Genomic DNA, 23,540 nt, shown 5'->3' on the forward strand with positions numbered 1-23,540 from the left:
GGTAATGTTACTTGTTTGAATGTTGTTTTTCTTTTTGCTGTTTTATGTTGTGCAAACAAATAAAACAAACAAACAAAAACCTGTTCCTAACCCTAACCCTGTTCCTAGTCATGGTGACTGTGGTTTCCTCTGATCAATTTGGTGGTTTTCAGCTTCTGGGTTTAAGGAACAGGGTCAGAGTTAGGAACAGGGTTAGGGTTCATCACTGACGTTGACAGAATAGATTCAATAAAGTATTCAACTTCCTTTTCATGAAGGTCTGAATGAATGCAACCCTTTAACATTTAACTCAGTTTATTTCAACTCCATTGAATCTGCTCATTGGCACTGGTGGTGTTATTGCCTTTCTGTAAATACTTCAATGACAGTCCCAGTCCAGTCAGGTTCTTCTGTTTTATTGTCACACATGAACAAACATTCAAACTGTGCAAATGAATCTGATGAATCTGACAAACCCACAAACACAACAGCCACAGAGGAGGACCATGGGGGACCCAGGTGGACCCACAGAGGAGGACCATGGGGGACCCAGGTGGACCCACAGAGGAGGACCATGGAGGAACCACAGAGGAGGACCCAGGGGGACCCACAGAGGAGGACCATGGGTGACCCAGGTGGACCCACAGAGGAAGACCATGGAGGACCTACAGAGGAGGACCCAGGGGGACCCACAGAGGAGGACCATGGGGGACCCACAGAGGAGGACCATGGGGGACCCAGGTGGACCCACAGAGGAGGACCCACAGAGAAGGACCATGGGGGACCCAGGTGGACTCACAGAGGAGGACCATGGGGGACCCACAGAGGAGGACCCAGGGGGACCCAGGTGGATGCTGGAGGACCCTGGTGAACCCTGGAGGACTCTGCTGGACTCTGCTGGACTCTATCAGACTCTGCTGGACTCAGTGTTTGCAGACAGTTCTTTGTCGTTCCTCCTCTGAACTGGATTCGACTTCTGCACCTGGATCTGAACCTGGATCTGCACCTGGATCTGAACCTGGATCTGAACCCAAAGAAACTAAACATCACATCAGACCAATAACCCCAACCACCAGTCCCTTAGGGTTCTACCTGGTCTACACCTGTGGGTTCTGGTCTGTTCTGGTTCTACCTGGTCTACACCTGTGGCTTCTGGTCAGATCTGGTTCTACCTGGTCTACACCTTTGGGGTCTGGTCCGATCCGGTCCAGTCCCCCCTGTGGCTGTCAGATTTCCCATCATGCCGTGGTAAATAAAGCTCGATGCACAGCATCAGTAATGAGCGGCGGCCATGTTGGCGTCGCCTCTCTGGAGGAGAGTGTCGTCATAGTAACAATGACTCTCCCCACACACACACACACACACACACACACACACACACACACACACACACACACACACACAGTTCAATTGTGTAGTCCGATGGCCAATCAGATGAGGTCTCTGTAAGGTCCACTGTGATTGGCCCGTTCCTGTCTCCTCCTCTTCTTCTTCTGTGGTGGGCGTGGCTCTCAGCTGGACGTCCTCCTCCAGCGCTCGTATCCCATCATCCTTCACTCTGCCGGCTGCAGACGGGCCAGCTGATCTCAGAGCAGTGAGGTGGGTGGAGTCAGAGGTCAGGGGTCAGGAAGGTCAGAGGTATCTACGGTAACCTGTCAACAGATGGTAACCTTTAACCTTTGACCTTTAACCCTAAACCTTAGGTCTTCAACAGGGTAGTTTAGTTATAAACCCCACCCCCTGGGTTAAACTCCGCCCACTGAGGGCTCTTACTTTGATGAAGATGGTGTCGTCTTTGATGTAACTTCCTGTCTCCAAGACACTCTGCGACACGAACAGTGGACATCCTGATGCAATGTTCATCTCGGCCGACGGGCGTTTGAAGCTGCTGCTGTTAGGGTCGGGCTTAAAGGCATCACCCAGGTGTTTTCTGGACGTACCCTGGTCCATCAGCATCAGGGTCACCTGAGGGGGCGGAGCCAGAGCATACAGGTTACACCCTTTAGGAGCGCGCTGGCTCTTTAAGCAGAGGAGCCCTGCCTACCTACCTTCTGTCTGAAGGGCCATGGCAGCAGGGCGTCGTACTCTCCTCTCATCACCACGAAGAACAGCGACAAGTGCGTCCCCTTCCCCATGCCGTCGCCGTTCAGGTACACGCGGGCGCACATCTTGTATCCAAAGTATCCGGTGTAGAACGGCTGCGAGTACAGAGACAGCGTCTTGGCCGACACCGCCTCCGCTTTCCGACGCTTGTAGTCACGGATTTTCCAGATCAACGTCCCGTTGTAGCTGGCGGTCTCCAACACCTGGAACCGCAGGTCCATGTCGGCCAATCGGATCTCGTGAACGCTCAGCATGTCGTCGTGGCGATTCAGCTGCGTCTCCAGGGAGGCTACAGACATAAGCAGCATGGTGAGCACACCCACATCACAAACCGGCTCCGCCCACAGCGGCGCTTTATGGACCGTCGGTGGGTTCTTACCCAGTGTGTGCGCGGCGGAGTTGGAGCCGGCGCGTCCCCCCTGTTCTAGAACGCTGAGCCGGGTCCGCAGGTTCTCCAGCGTTCCTCGAAGGTTCTCCACCTCGTCCCTGAGGAGGCGCAGAGAGCGCAGCTCCAACTCCACCTCCAGCAGTTTCTCTGAGTGAGAGCTCATCAGCTTCTGTAGGACACAGAGACCAGGACCAAGGTTAGGACCAGGACACAAAGACCAGGACCAGGGCTAGGACCAGAACAAGGACCAGGACCAGGACCAGGACTAGGGTTAGGACCAGGACCAGGGTCAGGATCAGGACCAGGTCCAGGGTTAGGACCAGGACCAGGACACAGAGACCAGGACCAAGGTTTAGGACCAGGACACAAAGACCTGGACCAGGGCTAGGACCAGAACAAGGACCAGGACTAGGGTTAGGACCAGGACCAGGGTCAGGATCAGGACCAGGTCCAGGGTTAGGACCAGGACCAGAACACAAGGACTAGGACAAGGACCAGGACACAAAGACCAGGACCAGGACTAGGACACAAAGGACAGGACCAGGGTTAGGACTAGGACCAGGACTAGGACCAGGGCTAAGACCAGGACACAAGGACAACAGAGCAGGGTTAGGACCAGGACTAAGACCAGGACCAGGCCCAGGACACAAAGACCAGGACCAGGCTTAGGACCAGGACCAGAACACAAGGACTTGGACCAGGACCAGGACACAAAGACCAGGACCAGGACTAGGACACAAAGGGCAGGACCAGGATTAGGACCAGGACTAAGACCAGGACACAAGGACAAGAGAGCAGGGTTAGGACCAGGAGAAGGACAAGGACCAGGACACAAGGACCACGACCAGGACCAGGGTTAGGACCAGGACCAGGACTAGGACTAGGACTAGGAGCAGGACCAGGACATAAAGACCAGGACCAGGGTTAGGAACAGGAACAGGACTAGGACCAGGACCAGGACACAAAGACCAGGACCAGGGTTAGGACCAGGGTTAGGACAAGGACTAGGACTAGGACCAGTACTAGGGATAGGACCAGGACCAGGACTAAGACCAGGACACAAAAACCAGGACCAGGACTAGGACTAGGACCAGGACACAAGGACCAGAGACCATGAAGACCAGGACCAGAGTTATGGCAAAGACCAGGACTAGGACTAGGACCAGGACTAAGACCCGGACACAAGGACCAGAGACCATGAAGACCAGGACCAGGACTAAGACCAGGACACAAGGACCAGAGACCATGAAGACCAGGACCAGGGTTAGGACCAGGACCAGGACTAAGACCAGGACACAAGGACCAGAGACCATAAAGACCAGGACCAGGACCAGAACTAAGACAAGGACTAGGACTAAGACCAGGACACAAGGACCAGAGACCATGAAGGCCAGGACCAGGGTTAGGACCAGGACCAAGACTATGACCAGGACACAAGGACCAGGGACCATGAAGACCAGGACCAGGGTTAGGACTAAGACCAGGACACAAGGACCAGAGACCATGAAGGCCAGGACCAGGACCAGGACTAAGACCAGGACACAAGGACCAGAGACCATAAAGACCAGGACCAGAACTAAAACCAGGACTAGGACTAAGACCAGGACACAAGGACCAGAGACCATGAAGGCCAGGACCAGGGTTAGGACCAGGACCAAGACTAAGACCAGGACACAAGGACCAGGGACCATGAAGGCCAGGACCAGGGTTAGGACCAGGACCAGGACTAAGACCAGGACACAAGGACCAGAGACCATAAAGACCAGGACCAGAACTAAGACAAGGACTAGGACTAAGACCAGGACACAAGGACCAGAGACCATGAAGGCCAGGACCAGGGTTAGGACCAGGACCAAGACTAAGACCAGGACACAAGGACCAGGGACCATGAAGACCAGGACCAGGGTTAGGACTAAGACCAGGACACAAGGACCAGAGACCATGAAGACCAGGACTAGAACTAGGACCAGGACTAGGACTAAGACCAGGACACAAGGACCAGAGACCATGAAGACCATGACCAGGACTAAGACAGGTACTAGAGACCGTGACCAGGATCAGGACCAGGACTAGGACTTAGCTAGAAAAAAAATATACTTTTGGTGATAATGGGCAAGGGATGGACCCTCAAATCGATAAAGTTAAAGATAGAATCCAATCTTATGAAGACTGTGTAATTGTAAATAATATTTCACATAAAAGAAATATCTGTGTAATGAATAGTAAGCTATACTTTAAAATTATCCTACAAAATGTGTGAAAAAACTCATTTGCATTTGCACAGTATTCACACATAGTGATAGTTATATTTATTTGCTCATATTAATTGGCATGCTGGTAATTTTTGCACTTTCAACATTTCAACGCAATTTGGTATTAACGAGGGTAAAGTGGCTCAGCTTTCATCAATGCCTGTGATTGCTGACCAGCCTCAGGAGGTTGTGACCCTGCTGATGGAGGGTTGTGACAGACCCAGGTCGTCACTGCTGCATTGTTGCATTTTCCATGTTGCCAAATACCTCACTATTGTGATGACTTTCATTTGGAATGGTATTGCATTGTGGCGTTGGGTTAGAGAAGTAAGTGCATCTCTAATGAGATCAACCACAAACATGATTCCTGCACGATCCACACTGTAAAAAAATTTGTAATTTAACAGAATTTTCACCATTTATTTTACAGATTTTTCCAATATTTTTAAGATACAGGAAAATATCAATGAAATGACAAAAACAGACTGTGATTTTACACGTCAAATGTAAAATAACATGAAAAAACTGTAACTGTGACAAACCCAAAAAATTTCAATTTTTTAAAAGATTTTTTTTTTTTTTTCACTGAAAAATACAGTTAAAATACATTTGCAAATATATCTTAATTTCACAAATATTTCTTTTCTATTTCTGAGATTAAACTGTTAATTTAAAGTTTAACACTGTAAAAAAAAAAAAAAACCAAGATAAAATTATTGACAATTAACCATGAAAGAAGTATTTGTTCTGTAAGTTTAACTTGTTAAACTTGTTGACTTGTTAGTTAATTGACAAATATCTTGTGTAATTACGGGAGGTTTCACAACAAATATGTTTAATAAATGCATTTTTGTGAATGTCTAACCTGTATAAGCACTGACAAACTGTCAAAATACAGTTTTTATCAGTGGATTGTACAACTTAGTCTCATTGAAAATTATACACACACACACATATATGTGTGTGTGTGTGTGTGTGTAATATGATTGTTTTAATGCATGTAAATATTCTTTATTAAACATTCAAAAGTCAAAATATGCAAAATCTCATGTAAAGTTGGGGCAAAAAACTGTTTTTTAATTATGGAAAATTACTGTATTTTTATGAGATGGTTATTTTTCCCATTTTTTTGGCACCCCTGGTGCTGGAATAATACCTTTTTTTTCCACATTTTTTTTTGTTTTTTTTTTTACAGTGGAATCTGTAGCGTTTAATTAATTCACTGTCATCCAGTGTTTGGAGAATATCCCTCCTGCCTCTCCCATCGGCCATTTTGTCCTCTGTTTAGGGAACTCCTAAGCCCCTTAAAAGTCCTCTTCCCTGCTCTTAACAGATCTCACCTTAGGAGCTCTCTTAAGGGCTAGGATTCTTTAGGAATAGCTTTTATCTTTACTAGGATCTACTCTTCATTTTTAGGGGAAATTCTAAGAAAACAATCTTGATTCTAAGAATTTGTTTTTAAATTTAGCCACTAGGAGCAACTCTGTGCGCTAAGAATCTTTAGGAATATGGGCCCAGAACCGGGACTACGACCAAGATCAGGACACAAGGACCAGAGACCATGAAGACTAGGACTAGGACCAGGACTAGGACTAAGACCAGGACACAAGGACCAGAGACCATGAAGACTAGGACTAGGACTAGGACTAGGACCAGGACTAGGACTAAGACCAGGACCAAGACTAGGACTAGGACCAGGACTAAGACTAAGACTAAGACCATGAACAGGACCCGAGACCATGAAGACCAGGACCAGGACTAGGACACGTACCAGAGACCATGACCAGGATCAGGACCAGGACTAAGACTAAGACCAGGACCAGGACTAAGACCAGAATCAGGACTAAGACTAAACCCAGGACCATGAACAGGACCAGAGACCATGAAGACCAGGACCAGGATAAGGACACGTACCAGAGACCATGACCAGGACCAGGACTAGGACTAAGACCAGGGCTGGGACTAGGACTAAGACCAGGACTAGGACTGGGAGCGGTACTAGGACAAGGACCAAAACCAGGACTAGGACTAGGGCCGGGACAAGTACAAAGACCAGGACGGGGACCATGACCAGGGGCCTCATGTATAAAGACTTGCGTGGATTTCACACTGAAACCTGGCGTACGCTTAAATCCCGAATAGTCCGTATGCACAAAAAAATCCAGATGAATAATACTGAGCGTACGCCCGAATCCAAGTACATTTCCTTTATACATCCCAATCAGCGTGGGTTTGAGCGCATATGTTGGAGACCTGACTCCTCCCTCTCCGTGCCCATATTTAAATATGCAAATCAGTATAAACGGGGTCTGCAGGTGGGATTCCCTCTGGGATTCCCTTCTCTGCATGATCACATGATGACGTGAAGGTGGACGCGAAGCGGAGGCCAAAACAGGCGGAAGAAGAAAAGAGACGAACTGAGACTGTTTGAGCAGAGACTCGCCGCTATTGTGACACTTTTCTCACAGGGCTGACGCGGATCATCCCCAAGATGAATATATATTTAGTATTTGTGTATCTCACACATTAGTTCATTTTACGGGTCATCCAAAAGTCTGATCACAGCCAAACAAGATAAAGGTTCATGCATAATCATGTCAGGATATCAAAGAGGAAATCAAAGACTTTGACTCATGTTTAATCACTCAAATTATTATTTTCCAACAATGAGGCAGAAGACGGTCAGACGCAGTATCATCCTCCTGTCACAGAGGCTTCTGTTGATTCCCCAGTGTTAACCGGTCCTCCGGTCCAACAGCCAGCTGCTGATGCCCGTCCGACCGGCATGGGTCCGTGCTGACCCGGGTCACAAGAGGACATCGTGAGGAGAATCGGCGGAGTCAGTGAGCGACTGGACTGACTAATAAATGTTCTCACAGAACACTACATTAAATGCATTTATCAACCAGTGAATTTTGGGTCCTTGTCTCTTTATATGGTTGTTACTGAATGTCCTCCTGGGCAGGATTGGCATTGATGGGTCCAGGGTTGGTCTGGTTGGTTCTGGTTCTGGTGGTGGATGTGCTGTTGTGGCAGTAGGATGACGTGCCAGTGTGTTCATTGTTACCTCCGCCAGGAGGTATTGTGATCGCTTTGCTTTGTGTGTTTGCGTGCGTGCGTGTTTGTTTGTTTCTTTGCGTGCTTGTTTGTTTGTTAGCAAGATAACTCAAAAAGTTATGGACGGATTTTCATGAAATTTTCAGGAAATGTTGATACTGGCACAAGGAAGAAATGATTAAAAGTTGGTGGTGATCGGGGAGGGGACAGATGTGTCTTGGCAGAGGTCTGCACTCTCCGAGTGCTTTTCTTGTTCATTTGTGTGTCTCTGATGTGCACATCAATCAGAGGAATGACCTTTGTCTCATTATTAACAGTTTCCCAGTGTCACCTTTAAGTGTCGCCAATGGTTCCAAAGCACTAGAAACGTGCGTACGCCAGCTATGGACTTGGCGTGGAGGACCGCACATTTCCACGGTCATTTCACTCTTTATACATCTGAACGTGAGCGTGGAAAAGGGCGTACGCCAGGTTTTTGTGCGTACGCACGCTTTATACATGAGGCCCCTGGACAGGGACTAGGACAAAGACCTGGGGCCTCATGTATAAAGACTTGCGTGGATTTCATACTGAAACCTGAGTGTACGCCCAAATCCAGAAAAATCCGAACGCACAAAAAAATCCAGATGTATAAAACTGAGCGTACGCCCGAATCCAAGTACATTTCCTTTATACATCCCAATCAGCGTGGAATTGAGCGCATATGTTGGAGACCTGACTCCTCCCTCTCCACGCCCACATTTAAATATGCAAATCAGTATAAACGGAGTCTGCAGGTGGGATTCCCTCTGGGATTCCCCTGTCTGCATGATCAGACAATGACGTCAAGGTGGACGCGAGGCGGAGGCCAAAACAGGCGGAAGAAGAAAAGAGACGAACTGAGACTGAGCAGGAAGTCGACGATATTGTGGGTGACTCTTTTCTTACAGGGCTGACGCGGATCATCCCCAAGATAAATATATATTTAGTATTTGCATAAGTCACACATTAGTTTATTCTACAGGTCATACACAGTCTGATCACAGCTAAACAAGATAAAGGTTCATGCATAATCATGTCAGGATATCAAAGAGGAAATCAAAGACTTTGACTCATGTTTAATCATTCAAATTATTATTTTCCAACAATGAGGCAGAAGACGGTCAGACGCAGTATCATCCTCCTGTCACAGAGGCTTCTGTTGATTCCCCGGCGTTAGCCGGTCCTCCGGTCCACCACAGCCCACTGCTGATGCCCGTCCGACCGGCACGGGTCTGTGCTGACCCGAGTCACATTAGGACATCGTGAGGACAATCGGCGGAGTCAATGAGCAACTGGACCGACTAATAAATGTTCTCACAGACATGAACAGTACATTAAATGCATTCATCAACCAATGAATTTTGTGTCCTTGTCTCTTTATGTGGTTGTTGCTTAATGTCCTCCCGGGCAGGATTGGCATTGATGGGTCCAGGGTCTAATTGGTTCTGGTTCTGGTGGTGGATGTGCTGCTCTGGCAGTAGGATGACATGCTGGTGTGTTCATTGTTCATCTGTGTATCTCCGATGTGCCCATCAATCGGAGGAATGACCTTTGTCACATTATTAACAGTTTCCCGGTGTCAACTCTAAGTGTCGCCAAAGGTTCCAAAGCACTAGAAACGTGCGTACGCCAGCTATGGACTTGGCGTGAAGGACTGCACATTTCCACGGTCATTTCAGTCTTTATACATCTGAACGTGAACGTGGAAAAGGGCGTACGCCAGGTTTTTGTGTGTACGCACACTTTATACATGAGGCCCCTGGACAGGGACCTGAAGTAGGACTGAGATCAGGAGTAGGACCGGGGCCAGGACTAGGACGAAGACCAGGACCATGACCAGGACTGCAGTTGGGACTAGCACCAGGACAGTGACTAGGACCAGGGCCGGCACTAGGACTAGGACCGGGGTAGTAGTAGTATAAGTACTTTTGGTAGGATTGGTAGTTTTTGTAGTGTAATAGGTACTTTTGGTAGTACTAGTACCTGCACAGTGGCCAGTTTCTGCTCTGTCTGTCGGTTTAGTATTACTACTAGTATGCGCAGTATTTGTAGTAGTATTAGCACTTTTGGTAGTATTAGCAGTACTTTTAGTAGTACTTTTTGCAGTAGTAGTACTTTTGGTAGTACTAGTACCTGCATGGTGGCCAGTTTCTGCTCTGTCAGTTTAGTATTACTACTAGTATGTGCAGTATTTGTAGTAGTAGTAGTACTTTTGGTAGTATTAGTAGTACTTTTAGTAGTACTTTTTGCAGTAGTAGTACTAGTACCTGCATGGTGGCCAGTTTCTGCTCTGTCTGTTGGTTTAGTATTACTACTAGTATGTGCAGTATTTGTAGTAGTATTAGTACTTTTGGTAGTATTAGTAGTACTTTTAGTTGTACTTTTTGTTGTAGTAGTACTAGTACCTGCACGGTGGCCAGTTTCTGCTCTGTCTGTCGGTTTAGTATTACTACTAGTATGTGCAGTTTTTGCAGTAGTATTTGTAGTTTTTGCAGTAGTAGTTTTTGCAGTTGTACTTTTGGCAGTGGTAGTACTGGTAATTGCACGGTGGCCAGTTTCTGCTCACTCTGCTGGTTTAGTATTAGTACTAGTATGTGCAGTATTTGCAGTAGTATTAGTAGTTTTGGTGGTACTTTTTGCAGAAGTACTAGTACCTGCACCGTGGTCAGCTTCTGCCCGCTCTGCCAGTTTAGTATTACTACTAGTATGTGCAGTTTTTGCGGTGGTATTAGTAGTTTTTGCAGTAGTATTTTTTGCAGTAGTAGTACTTGAATGGTGGCCAGCTTCTGCTCGCTCTGCTGGCTCTTCTCCCTCAGCTCGTCGTTTCTGCAGTAGTATTAGTAGTTTTTGCAGTAGTATTAGTAGTTGTTGTAGTAGTAGTTTTTGCAGTAGTAGCAGTACTTTTTGCAGTAGTAGGACCTGAATGGTGGCCAGCTTCTGCTCGCTCTGCTGGCTCTTCTCCCTCAGCTTGTCGTTTTTGCAGTAGTATTAGTAGTTTTTGCAGTTATGGTTTTTGCAGTAGTAGTATTAGTGCTTTTTGCAGTAGTATTAGTACTTTTTGCAGTAGTACTTTCTGCAGTAGTAGCAGTAGTACTAGTACCTGAATGGTGGCCAGCTTCTGCTCGCTCTGCCGGCTCTTCTCCCTCAGCTCGTAGTTTTTGCAGTAGGATTAGTAGTTTTTGCAGTAGCAGTAGTACATTTTGCAGTACTAGTTCCTGAATGGTGGCCAGCTTCTGCTTGCTCTGCCAGCTCTTCTCCCTCAGCTCGTCATTTTCGCAGTAGTATTAGCAGTTTTTGCAGCAGTAGTATTAGTTTTTGCAGTAGTAGTAGTAGTACTAGTACCTGAATGGTGGCCAGCTTCTGCTCGCTCTGCCGGCTCTTCTCCCTCAGCTCGTCGTTCTGCTTCTCCACCTCCGACAGTCGACTGCTCAGAACAGGCAGGATCTTGTAGCGCTCCATCATCTCTGCCTTCATGTCCTCCACCTGAAAACACCGACACTGACTTTAATACGTTGCCATGGTAACCTGGGCTGTGGGTGTGGCTGACCTCCGTCTGGTTGTCATGGCGACCTTGTTCTCTAACGTAGCGTTCCTGGTGGCCATCATCCTCAGATGTTCAGCCACGAACATGGACTCATGTGGCCTCAGGTCCTGGTTCAGACCCTGGAACACAACAGGGACCAGAACAGGGATCAATTACCAAGTACCAAGTACTAACAGTACTGGTATATACACTAAGTACTATGAATATGAGTATACACTAAGTACTATGAATATGAGTATACCCTAAGTACTACAAATATGAGTCTACTCTCAGTACTATGTATATTAGTATACCCTAAGTACTATGAATATTAGTATAACCTAAGTACTATGAATATGAGTATACATTATGCACTATGAATATGAGTACATCCTAAGTACTATGAATATTAGTATACATTAAGTACTATGAATATGAGTATACACTAAGTACTGTGAATATGAGTATACCTTAAGTAGAATGAATGAGTATACGCTAAGTACTATGAATATTAGTATAAGCAAAGTACTATGAATATGAGTTTACACTAAGTACTATGAATATGAGTATACACCAAATACTATGAATATTAGTATACACTAAGTACTATGAATATGGGTATACACTAAGTACTGTGAATATGAGTATACACCAAATACTATGAATATTACTATACACTAAGTACTATGAATATGGGTATACACTAAGTACTATGAATATGAGTACACCTTAAGTACTATGAATATGAGTATACACTAAGTACTATGAATATGAATATATACTAAGTGCTATGGATATTAGTATACCCTAAGTACTATGAACATGACTATACCCTACAACTTAGTATATACTCATATTCATAGTACTTAGGGCCTAAGTACTATGAATATGAGTATATACTAAGTACATGACTATATACTAAGTACTATGTACACGAGTATATACTAAGTACTAGGTATATGAGTGTATAATCAGTACTACGTACATGAGTATATACGAGGGCCGTTCAATAAGTTCATGGCCTCACCCAGAACAGAACAACACAGACTGATAATTCATATTTTATTTTTCAACATAATCTCCATTTACAGGAATTCACTTGGTCCATTGATATTCAAGCATCACTATCCCATCACGAAAGAATGTAACATCCTGTATTATAACAACCAGTATTTCTGGGTGAGGCCATGAACTTACTGAACAGCCCTCGTACTCAGTACTAGGTATATAAGTATGTACTCAGTACTAGGTATATACTCAGTACTAAGTACATGACTATGTACTCAGTACTAGGTATATACTCAGTACTAGGTATATGCATATATACTCAGTAGTAAGTACATATTCAGTACTAGGTACATACTCAGTACAAGGTATATGAGTGTACGTTGTTGGTGGTAGTTGGTGGGTGGTACCTTAAAGGTGCAGCCGTAGCGGTGGAATGGGCAGCTCACCTGAGCTTTGGGACAGTCATGTTGATGAGTAGAAAGCTGAAACACACAATCAATCAATCAATCAATCAATCAATTAATCAATCAATCAATCAATCAATCAATCAAACAGATTAATACCTCGCTCCTGGGCAGAGAGGAGAAGGAGCAGTGGTTTGGACATGACACCGGGAACGCAGGACACACTGTCTCCTTATGTTTCTGAAGACAAAGCCTCCATCACTAATAAGACCCAATCAATACCCAACCAAAACCCAATCGATACCCAACCAATACCTAATCAATACCCAACCATTACCCAAACAACCCACTATTCAAACCCTGACTTTTAACCCTAACCTGAGTATTCGTGAAAGAAACGTCAGTCAGTGGTTACCTGTGGGTCGGTCAGTGGTTACCTGTAGGTCAGTCAGTGGTTACCTGTGGGTCGGTCAGTGGTAACCTGTAGGTCAGTCAGTGGTTACCTGTGGGTCGGTCAGTGGTTACCTGTAGGTCGGTCAGTGGTTACCTGTGGGTCGGTCAGTGATTACCTGTGGGTCAGTCAGTGGTTACCTGTGGGTCGGTCAGTGGTTACCTGTGGGTTGGTAAGTGGTTACCTGTAGGTCGGTCAGTGGTTTCTGTGGTTACCTGTGGGTCGGTCAGTGGTCACCTGGGGGTCGGTCAGTAGTTTTGGTGGTTACCTGTAGGTCGGTCAGTGGTTACCTGTGGGTTGATTAGTGGTTACCTGCTGGTCAGTCAATGGTTACCTGTGGGTCGGCTAGTGGTATTGGTAGTTACCTGTAGGTCAGTCAGTGGTTACCTGTGGGTCAGTCAGTGGTTACCTGTGGGTCAGTTAGAGGTTACCTGTGGGTCAGTCAGTGGTTACCTGTGGGTCAGGCAGTGGTTACCTGTAGGTCAGACAGTGGTTACCTGTGGGTCAGTAGTGGTTACCTGTAGGTCGGTCAGTGGTTACCTGTCAGTCAGTCAGTGGTTACCTGTGGGTCAGTCAGTGGTTATCTGTGGGTCAGTCAGTGGTTACCTGTGGGTTGGTAAGTGGTTACCTGTAGGTTGGTCAGTTGTTACCTGTGGGTCGATTAGTGGTTTTGGTGGTTACCTGTGAGTCGGTCAGTGATTTTGGTGTTTACCTTTGGGTCGGTCAGTGGTTACCTGTTGGTAGGTCAGTGGTTTTGGTGGTTACCTGTAGGTCGATCAATGGTTTTGGTGGTTACCTGTAGGTCGGTCAGTAGTTTTGGTGGTTACCTGTAGATCGGTCAGTGGTTACCTGTAGATTGATCAGTGGTTACCTGTAGTTCGGTCAGTGGTTACCTGTAGTTCGGTCAGTGGTTTTGGTGGTTACCTGTAGGTCGGTCAGTGGTTACCTGTAGGTCGGTCAGTGGTTACCTGTGGGTTGGCCAGTGGTTTTGCTAGTTTCCTCTAGGTCAGTCAGTGGTTACCTGTGGGGCGGTCAGTGGTTACCTGTGGGTCAGTCAGTAGTTACCTGTGAGTCAGTCAGTGATTACCTGTAGATCGGTCAATACTTACCTGTGGGTCGGTCAGGGGTTTTGGTGGTTACCTGTATGTCAATCAGTCGCTACCTGTAGGTCGGTCAGTGGTTACCTGTAGGTCAGACAGTGGTTACTTGTGGGTCAGTAGTGGTTACCTGTGGGTCGGTCAGGGGTTACCTGTAGGTCAGTCAGTGGTTACCTGTGGGTCAGTCAGTGATTACCTGTGAGTGAGTCAGTGGTTACCTGTGGGTCGGTCAGTGGTTACCTGTGGGTCGGTCAGTGGTTACCTGTGGGTCAGTCAGTGGTTACCTGTAGGTCAGTCAGTGGTTACCTGTAGGTCAGTCAGTGGTTTTGGTGGTTACCTGTGGGTCAGTCAGTGGTAACCTGTAGGTCAGTCAGTGGTTACCTGTGGGTCAGTCAGTAGTTACCTGTGAGTCAGTCAGTGATTACCTGTAGATCGGTCAGTGCTTACCTGTGGGTCAGTCAGGGGTTTTGGTGGTTACCTGTAGGTTGGTCAGTGGTTACCTGTGGGTCGGTCAGTGGTTTTGGTGGCTACCTGTAGTCGGTCAGTGGTTACCTGTGGGTCGGTCAGTGGTTTTGGTGGTCACCTGTGAGTCAGTCAGTGATTACCTGTAGGCCAGTCAGTGGTTACCTGTGGGTCAGTCAGTGATTACCTATAGGTCAGTCGGTGGTTACCTGTAGGTCAGTCAGTGGTTACCTGTGGGTCGGTCAGTGGTTTTGGTGGTTACCTGAGGGTCAGTCAGTGGTTACCTGTGGGTCGGTCAGTGGTTACCTGTGGGTCAGTGAGTGATTACCTGTAGGTCAGTCAGTGGTTACCTATAAGTCAATCAGTGGTTACCTGTGGGTCGGTCAGTGGTTTTGGTGGTTACCTGTGAGTCAGTCAGTGGTTACCTGTGGGTCGGTCAGTGGTTACCAGTGGGTCAGTCAGTGATTACCTGTAGATCGGTCAGTGCTTACCTGTAGGTCAGTCAGTGGTTTTGGTGGGTCAGTGATTACCTGTGGGTCAGTCAGTGGTTACCTGTGGGTCGGTCAGTGGTTTTGGTGGTTACCTGTGGGTCGGTCAGTGGTTACCTATGGGTCAGTCAGTGGTTACTTGTGGGACGGACAGAGGTTACCTGTAGGTCAGTCAGTGGTTACCTGTGTGTCAGTCAGTGGCTAACTGTAGGTTGGTCAGTAGTTATCTGTAGGTCAGTCAGTGGTTAACTGTAAGTCGATCAGTGGTTACCTGTAGGTCAGTCAGTGGTTTTGGTGGTTACCTGTGGGTCAGTCAGTGGTTACCTGTAGGTCAGGCAGTGGTTACCTTTGGGTCAGTCAGTAGTTACCTATGGGTCGGTCAGTGGTTACCTGTAGGTAGGTTGGTGGTTACCTGTGGGTCAGTAAGTGGTTACCTGTGGGTCAGTCATTGGTTACCTGTAGGTCAGTCAGTGGTTTTGGTGGTTACCTGTGGGTCAGTCAGTGGTTTTGGTGGTTACCTGTGGGTCAGTCAGTGTTTACGTGTAGGTCGGGCAGTGGTTACCTTTGGGTCAGTCAGTGGTTACCTGTGGGTCGGTCAGTGGTTTTGGTGGTTACCTGTGGGTCGGTCAGTGGTTTTGGTGGTTACCTGTAAGTCAGTCAGTGGTTACCTGTGGATCAGTCATTGGTTTTGGTGGTTACCTGTAGGTCGGTCAGGGGCATCTTGGTCATACAGAACTCGCAGGTGGATTCCCTGTGTTTACATTTCCAGCTCAGATGATCTGGAATTTCTTTCCTCATCATTCGTTCTTTGCATTTTCCCAAAGGACAGGGAACCTCGAAGAACGGACACACGTTGAGATGGTCCTACGGAGACACCAGTGGACAAACCCAAATACTGGTTCAGATCCAAAAGAAGATCATGTTTGGGTTCCATCTGACTGAGCTCAAGGGTCCAAAGAGAAGAGAACATCCTGATGGAAACCACAAACCTCAGCAAAACTAGGAACAGCAGGGTTCAAGGGTAAAGGGTTATAGTAACCCTTTACCCTTGAACCCTTTACCCAGTAACCCTTTAATGGTGAGCATGCAGGTACTTGATTTGCGTTGCCATGGTGACCGTGCAGGTGCTTGGTTTGCGTTGCCGCGGTGACGGTGCGGGTGCTTGGATTGCGTTGCTGTGGTGATCGTGCGGGTACTTGGATTGCGTTGCCGTCGTGGCCATGCGGGTGCTTGGACTACACTGCCGCGGTGATTGTGCAGGTGCTTAGGTTGCGTTGCCGCGGTGACCATGCGGGTGCTTGGATTGCATTGCCGCAGTGATCGTGTGGGTGCTTGGATTGCTTTGCCGCGGTGACTGTGCGGATGCTTGGTTTGTGTTGCCATGGTGACCATGCGGGTGCTTGGATTGCGGTGCCGTGGTGACCGTGCGGGTGCTTGGATTGCATTGCCGTGGTGACCCTGCGGGTGCTTGGATTGCATTGCCGTGGTGATGGTGCGAGTGCTTGGTTTATGTTGCCGTGGTGACTGTGCAGGTGCTTGGATTGCGTTGCCGTGGTGATTGTGCGGGTGCTTGGATTGTGTTACCGTGGTGATTGTGCAGGTGCTTGGATTGTGTTGCCGTGGTGACACTGCGGGTGCTTGGATTGCGTTGCTGTGGTGACCGTGCGGGCACTTACAGGTATCTGTTGCAGACTCATCTGCTCCTGACAGCCGTTGGCTTCACTGCGACAGTAAACCTTCAGCGCCATGATTTCCCGATGACAGCAAACGTCTCTGAAGATCTGGAACACACACAGGAGCCGATCAGTGGATGAACGTGACAGCTGATGGGACAGGCGCCGATGGACGGGTCTCCGTCTCCGTGGTGTCGTTACCTTATCTTTGAACAGCGGCTCCATGTCGGCTGGACACACCGGGGTTTGACGGCTGCACAGGAAACAAAACCAAACAGTCACAGGTAGTCCAGGACAAGGTAGTCCAGGTCCAGGTGTCTGAGCTGGACCTGAGCTCCACACAACAGTCAGTACTTATCAGAGACTTTGAGGATGTGTGTGTTGGCTGCTCTAATGCATTCTGGGAGTTGTAGTGCCATTACCTGAGGATGTCGCTGATGCAGCTCTGACAGAAGCGGTGTCCACATTCGGTCTGTCGGGGCTGGCACAGGACCAGCCGGCAGGCCTCGCAGCAGTACTTGGCCTCCGGAGTCTCTACGAAGTGGTCTCTGAAGCCCCCGTGGAGCGGCAGGAAGCCCGCGGGCGCACCTGAACCACACGCACTGGAGCTCAGCATCACACGTCACAATTCAGCCACACGCCTCACCTGAACGCAGCATCGCAAGCCTTTACCTGGTGGAGCGGCGGGGTCTCCGGGAGGCCAGGGATTGGCTGGGCGGTGTGAGAGGGCGGTGATGGGAGGGGCCACAGACAGAGGTGTGGCCAGGGAGGACGCCACCTGCTGGAGGGGAATCTGCACCTCCCTGTGGTCAACACTTCTGCCCCCTGACATGACCTGAAACAGACACAGTCACATGACCTGAAACAGACACAAACAGTCACATGACCTGAAACAGACAGTCACATGACCTGAAACTCCAGTGTTTTCACTTCTTCTTAACCATTCTCTCATTTCCCATCACAGTGTTTTCTGGTTTTCCGTGCGTCACGTACATAATGTAATTACGTCACCTGTGAGGAATCAGAGTCCACCGTTCCACAACTCCAGGTCAAAGGTCACATGGTGATCCCCTCTTTTTTCCTCTTTCCACCTGTCTCACTTCAGGGGCGGAGACTTTTACACAGTGGACCAGTGTTCACCAATCAAAGGACACAGCGGACAGTGCGACATACCCTGAACATAGTGGTGTTGCTAACCTCCGGAGAGTCGTCCCATCTTTCACCGTTCCACAGATGTTGTCATGGATACGGTCCTCCAGCCCAGGTGCCAACAGCTGGTGGATGTGGGCGTGGCCCCAGTTCCACATCTGTCTGTGTTTGTGGGTGGGGCCCCAGTTCCACATCTGGCTGTGTTTGTGGGTGTGGCCCCAGTTCCACATCTGGCTGTGTTTGTTTATGTGTTCAAGCGCCTGCATCCAAGTGCTAACGATGCTGCTCAAAGCTCCACCCACCAACCAATCAATAGGAGAATTAATAAGGAATTGGATTGGTACGCAGAATCGACAACGGCATCGATATTGATAAAATCCTATCAATTCCCACCCCTAATCATCACCATCATAATCATCACTATTTTCATCATCATCATAAGTAGGGCTGGGTATCATGGCCAATTACCATAATCGATTCGATTTCGATTCATAAGGTTCTGAATCGATTAATCACAATTTGATTCGATCCAATATTGATTTAATTCAGTATTAATTGATTGATTCAGATTAATTTAGTGATACAAAAGTACAATTTTGAGTTGTAACCTGATTATTTGACTACTGCAGTCATGTATTACATCAATACTGGTATCAATATTGATATTAGAAAGGAAATAAATATGACACTTCAGCAGTAAATTGCTGAATCTGCTCTTAAATAACGAACAGGACAGAAACATTGCCATGTTTCTACTGTGGCTCAGAACGGACTTCTCCGTCATCTTTATTGTTTTATGGCTGGTGGCTTCATACTCACTGGGGGGGTGGGGGTGGGGTTGTGCTCCGTGATTGTTGGTTGGGGAGCAGGGGGGTAGCGTAGCGGTCAGACATTGTCGCTTTACTATTCCTCTAACTCCATACTCAGCCATTGATGATAGTCTTGATCCAAGTTATCATTTCAAGAACAACCGGCTTCCACGACTCTCCTCGGAGAACCTCTGGGCGGCCAGTTCCCTCACACTGTGGGTTCGAGTTTGAGGCCGGATGGACCTCCAGCGGAGGGGATTGCCCCACCCTTCCTCCGCGTCTTTTCCGCGCCAGAGCCGCCACGAGCGAGACCAAGACGCGAGCAAGACAGAGCCAGTCGCACTTCTGCGTACTCCCAGTCCTGCTCTGAAAAATCAATCTCATCCACTATTAATCGATTACGCAAAATTAAAACGAAATCAATCTAAGATCAATTAAATCGATTTTTTTATCCAGCCCTAATCATAAGTCTCATCATCATTATTGTCACATCACCATCGTCATCATCATCACTATCATCATAATCGTCACCATCATCATCACCATCATCATCGTCACCAACATCATCACCATCATCATCGTCACCATCTCTGCCATCATCATCACCATCATCATCATCACCATCATCACTATCATCGTCACCATCACCATCACCATCATCATCATCGTCATCAACGTCACCATCATCATCATCGTCACCATCATCATCGTCATCAACGTCACCATCATCATCATCATCACCATCATCATCATCGTCACCATCACCATCATCATCGTCATCAACGTCACCATCATCAACGTCACCATCATCATCATCAACGTCACCATCATCACCGTCACCATCATCATCATCACCATTATCATCATCGTCACCATCATCACCATCATCATCATCACCATTGTCATCAACATCACCGTCATCATCATCGTCACCATCATCATCGTCATCAACGTCACCATCATCATCATCAACGTCAAAATCATCACCATCATCATCGTCACCATCATCATCATTGTCGTCATATTCGTAATCATCATCATCATCGTCACATCACCATCATCGTCATCTTCATCATCATAATCGTCACCATCATCATCATCGTCGTCATAATCGTCACCATCATCACCATCATCATCACATCACTGTTATCATCATCGTCATCTTCATCACCACCACCATCATCATCATCATCCCCATCATCACTATTATCGTCATCATCATCATCATCATCGTCACCATCATCACCATTATCGTCATCATCATCGTCACCATCATCACCATCGTCATCAACGTCATCATCATCGTCATCAATGTCACCATCATCACCGTCATCAGCGTCACCATCATCATCATCGTCATCATCATTGTCACCATCATCGTCATCAACATCACCATCATCGTCATCAACGTCACCATCATCATCATCGTCATCAAAGTCACCATCATCATCATCGTCACCATCATCACCGTCACCATCATCATCACCATTACCATCATCATCGTCACCATTGTCATCAACATCACCATCATCATCATCATCGTCACCATCATCATCGTCATCAACGTCACCATCATCATCATCAACGTCAAAATCGTCACCATCATCATCGTCACCATCATCATCATTGTCGTCATATTCGTAATCATCATCATCATCATTGTCACATCACCATCATCACCATCATCGTCATCTTCATCATCATAATTGTCACCATCATCATCATCGTCGTCATAATCGTCACCATCATCACCATCATCATCACATCACTGTCATCATCATCGTCATCATCATCGTCATCATCATTGTCATCTTCATCACCACCACCATCATCATCACCATTATTGTCATCATCATCATCGTCAAAATCATCACCATCATTATCGTCACCATCATCATCATTGTCGTCATATTCGTAATCATCATCATCATCGTCACATCACCATCATCACCATCATCGTCATCTTCATCATCATAATCGTCACCATCATCGTCATAATCGTCACCATCATCACCATCATCATCACATCACTGTCATCATCATCGTCATCATCATCTTCATCACTACCACCACCATCATCACCATCATCACCATTATCGTCATCATCATCATCATCATCGTCATAATTGTCACCATCATCACCATCATCGTCACCATCATCATCGTCATCAACGTCACCATCATCATCATAGTCAAAATCGTCATCATCATCATCATTGTCACCTTCATTATCATCGTCATAATCGTCATCATCATCACTGTCACATAACCATCATCATCATCGTCACATCATCACCATCATCATAATTGTCACCATCATCATCGTCATAATCGTCACCATCATCATCATCTTCATCACCACCATCATCATCATTGTCACACCACCATCATCACTATCGTCATCATCATCATCACCATCATCACCATCATCGTCACCATCATCAGACTGAGATCGCAGACCATCGATACTGAACCGACACCCCCAGATGAAAAACAGACCCAGCTGGTCGGAGTCGATGCTCTTCAACGTGGCCTCTTCTATGTTCTTTCCATTTCTCCGTTAATGGAAGTTATTAGTTTTTAGTTGAAGACAACAAAAGAAAAACCACCAAAAACATAAAAAATGAAGTGCTTTGACAAAACTCAACTTAAAGTTGTAGTTTAAAACAAAATGAGTAGGTTCAATCATCATCATTTGACTGAAAAAATACAACTAAAATAAAAACTAACAACAGAAGATGAAACGTTTGAGGAACTACATGAAAAAAGAAAAACCTGAATATTTACGTTAATAAAAGTCTGTCAATGTTTACGTTATTCAAATCTGTCAATTTTTACATTGTTCAAATCCGTCAATATTTACATGATTCAAACCTGCCAATATTTACATTAATCAAATCTGTCAATATTTACATTAATCAAATCCGTCAATATTTACATGATTCAAACCTGCCAATATTTACATTAATCAAATCTGTCAATATTTACATTATTCAAATCTGTCAATATTTACATTATTCAAATCTGTCAATATTTTTGTGATTCAAACTTGTCAATATTTATAGATATTGTGTTTGTGCCTTTGGGTTTGGGTTAATGAGAATCAGTTCAACTAACTGACCAGGTTAAATAAACAGAAATCCAGAAATACATACATATATACACACACACACACACACACACACACACATAAATATATATATATATATATATATATATATATATATATATATATCACACACACACACACATATATATATATATATATATATACGTACATACGTAAATACAAACTTAAATACATACAGACAGGCAGACATATATAAATACATATAGACATGACAATAAAAGCTATTCTGATTCTGATATACATACATACGAATACATGCATACATATATAAATACACAAATACATACATACATACACACACACATAAACACATGCATAAATACACATATATACATACAGACATATACACACACACATAAACACATACACACACACACATGCATGCACACACACATAAGCACATACACACACACACATAAACACATACATACACATATATACATACAGACATATACATACACACATAAACACATACACACACACATGCATACACACACACATAAGCACATACATACACACACACACACATAAACACATACATACACATATATACATACAGACATATATATACACACATCAAAGGGTTTTTGTTTTAATGTTCATTAATTGTTTTTAATGTTCATTTATTGAAGCTTTATTCAAACTAAAACTGAACTTTCTTTGTAATTCATTAATATTGTCTCGTTTCTCATGCTTGTTCTATATTTCTCATATTTTTAATTGATTAACAATTAATCGATCGTCGTTAACTGACGTTAATCCTTTGATCATCAGTAACTGAGTAGAAGTTCTCTGATCAGTTTGATTAATCATCATATTCAAACCGAATCTATTGGTGGATAAATAATCGGGTTTCGACTGTCACGTGCACCGGAACAGCTGATCGATACTGTGACGTCACCAGGGTGATTGATTAGTGATCAGATTGTGTTAATCTGATGCAGGCTGATCAGGTTTGGGTTTTCGGGTCGGACCGGACCGCAGGATGTGGACTGTGCGGGTTCTGTGAATCCGGTTCGTTTCCACAGTTTGTCGCTAACCCTTGGTTTAAAGGCACACACTCGGTGCTAGCTATAGCATTTGTAGTCCACCGGACGGAGGCTAATGCTGGCTAGCTCCGCTCCTCTGCGGGTCTACCCCGCTCCTAGGCGAGTTCTACTCCGGTTCTGACCCGGTTCCGCCGTGTGTCGGACTCACATGTATCTGCTCCGCGGGCCACAGCTCAGCGGCTCCTCGGCGGACTCTGCGTCTGGGTCCGGGATTCAAACCGTCGACCTGCTGCCGCCGCTGCCTCGGTGCCTCCGGGCCTCAGCCTGAAGCGGCGGCGGGGGTCCTCATGGTCCGGGTTCGGGGTCTGTGGTCCGGGGTCCGGGTTGGCGGTCCTTCGTCGTTGTGGGAGCTTCACTGGGATCCAGTCACTGATCCAGCGGACTGGGACTGGGACTGGGCTGAGCACACTGGAAACCCCCTCCGCTGCTTCCGCCCAGGAAATCCCCCAACCGCGCGCACCGCCGCGCCCAGCCGCCGGAGGGCGCTGTGGGACGGG

General features: G+C 46.4%; 1 protein-coding gene and 1 long non-coding RNA gene across 4 annotated transcripts; one reads left to right on the plus strand and one right to left on the minus strand.

Moving 5' to 3' along the window:
• Nucleotides 1-379: 379 nt before the first annotated feature.
• On the minus strand, nt 380-23,506 carry LOC115413512 (TNF receptor-associated factor 3-like). 3 transcript variants are annotated; one of them, XM_030126415.1, is made up of 15 exons: nt 23,192-23,506; nt 17,579-17,741; nt 17,329-17,509; nt 17,108-17,159; nt 16,910-17,014; nt 15,933-16,097; nt 12,895-12,975; nt 12,739-12,813; nt 11,371-11,463; nt 11,179-11,283; nt 10,206-10,241; nt 2,462-2,639; nt 2,028-2,371; nt 1,753-1,944; nt 380-1,631 (listed from the first exon to the last, which is right to left on the minus strand). In XM_030126415.1, the coding sequence occupies exons 2-15, from the start codon at nt 17,736-17,738 to the stop codon at nt 1,596-1,598; spliced, it is 1,803 nt and encodes a 600-aa protein (XP_029982275.1). In that variant the 5' UTR covers nt 17,739-17,741; nt 23,192-23,506; the 3' UTR covers nt 380-1,595. The 3 variants fall into 3 exon arrangements, with proteins under 3 accessions (XP_029982275.1, XP_029982276.1, XP_029982274.1); XM_030126416.1 differs by lacking the exon at nt 10,206-10,241 and having other exon boundaries at nt 11,143-11,283; nt 17,329-17,494; XM_030126414.1 differs by lacking the exon at nt 10,206-10,241 and having other exon boundaries at nt 11,143-11,283.
• LOC115413518 (uncharacterized) lies at nt 15,300-15,871 on the plus strand. Its single transcript, XR_003934476.1, has 3 exons — nt 15,300-15,563; nt 15,696-15,775; nt 15,811-15,871. It is a non-coding gene; the product is annotated as an uncharacterized LOC115413518 (long non-coding RNA).
• Nucleotides 23,507-23,540: the final 34 nt, after the last annotated feature.

Source organism: Sphaeramia orbicularis, chromosome 22, assembly GCF_902148855.1.
Source record: "Sphaeramia orbicularis chromosome 22, fSphaOr1.1, whole genome shotgun sequence".
NCBI classification, from domain to species: domain Eukaryota; kingdom Metazoa; phylum Chordata; class Actinopteri; order Kurtiformes; family Apogonidae; genus Sphaeramia; species Sphaeramia orbicularis.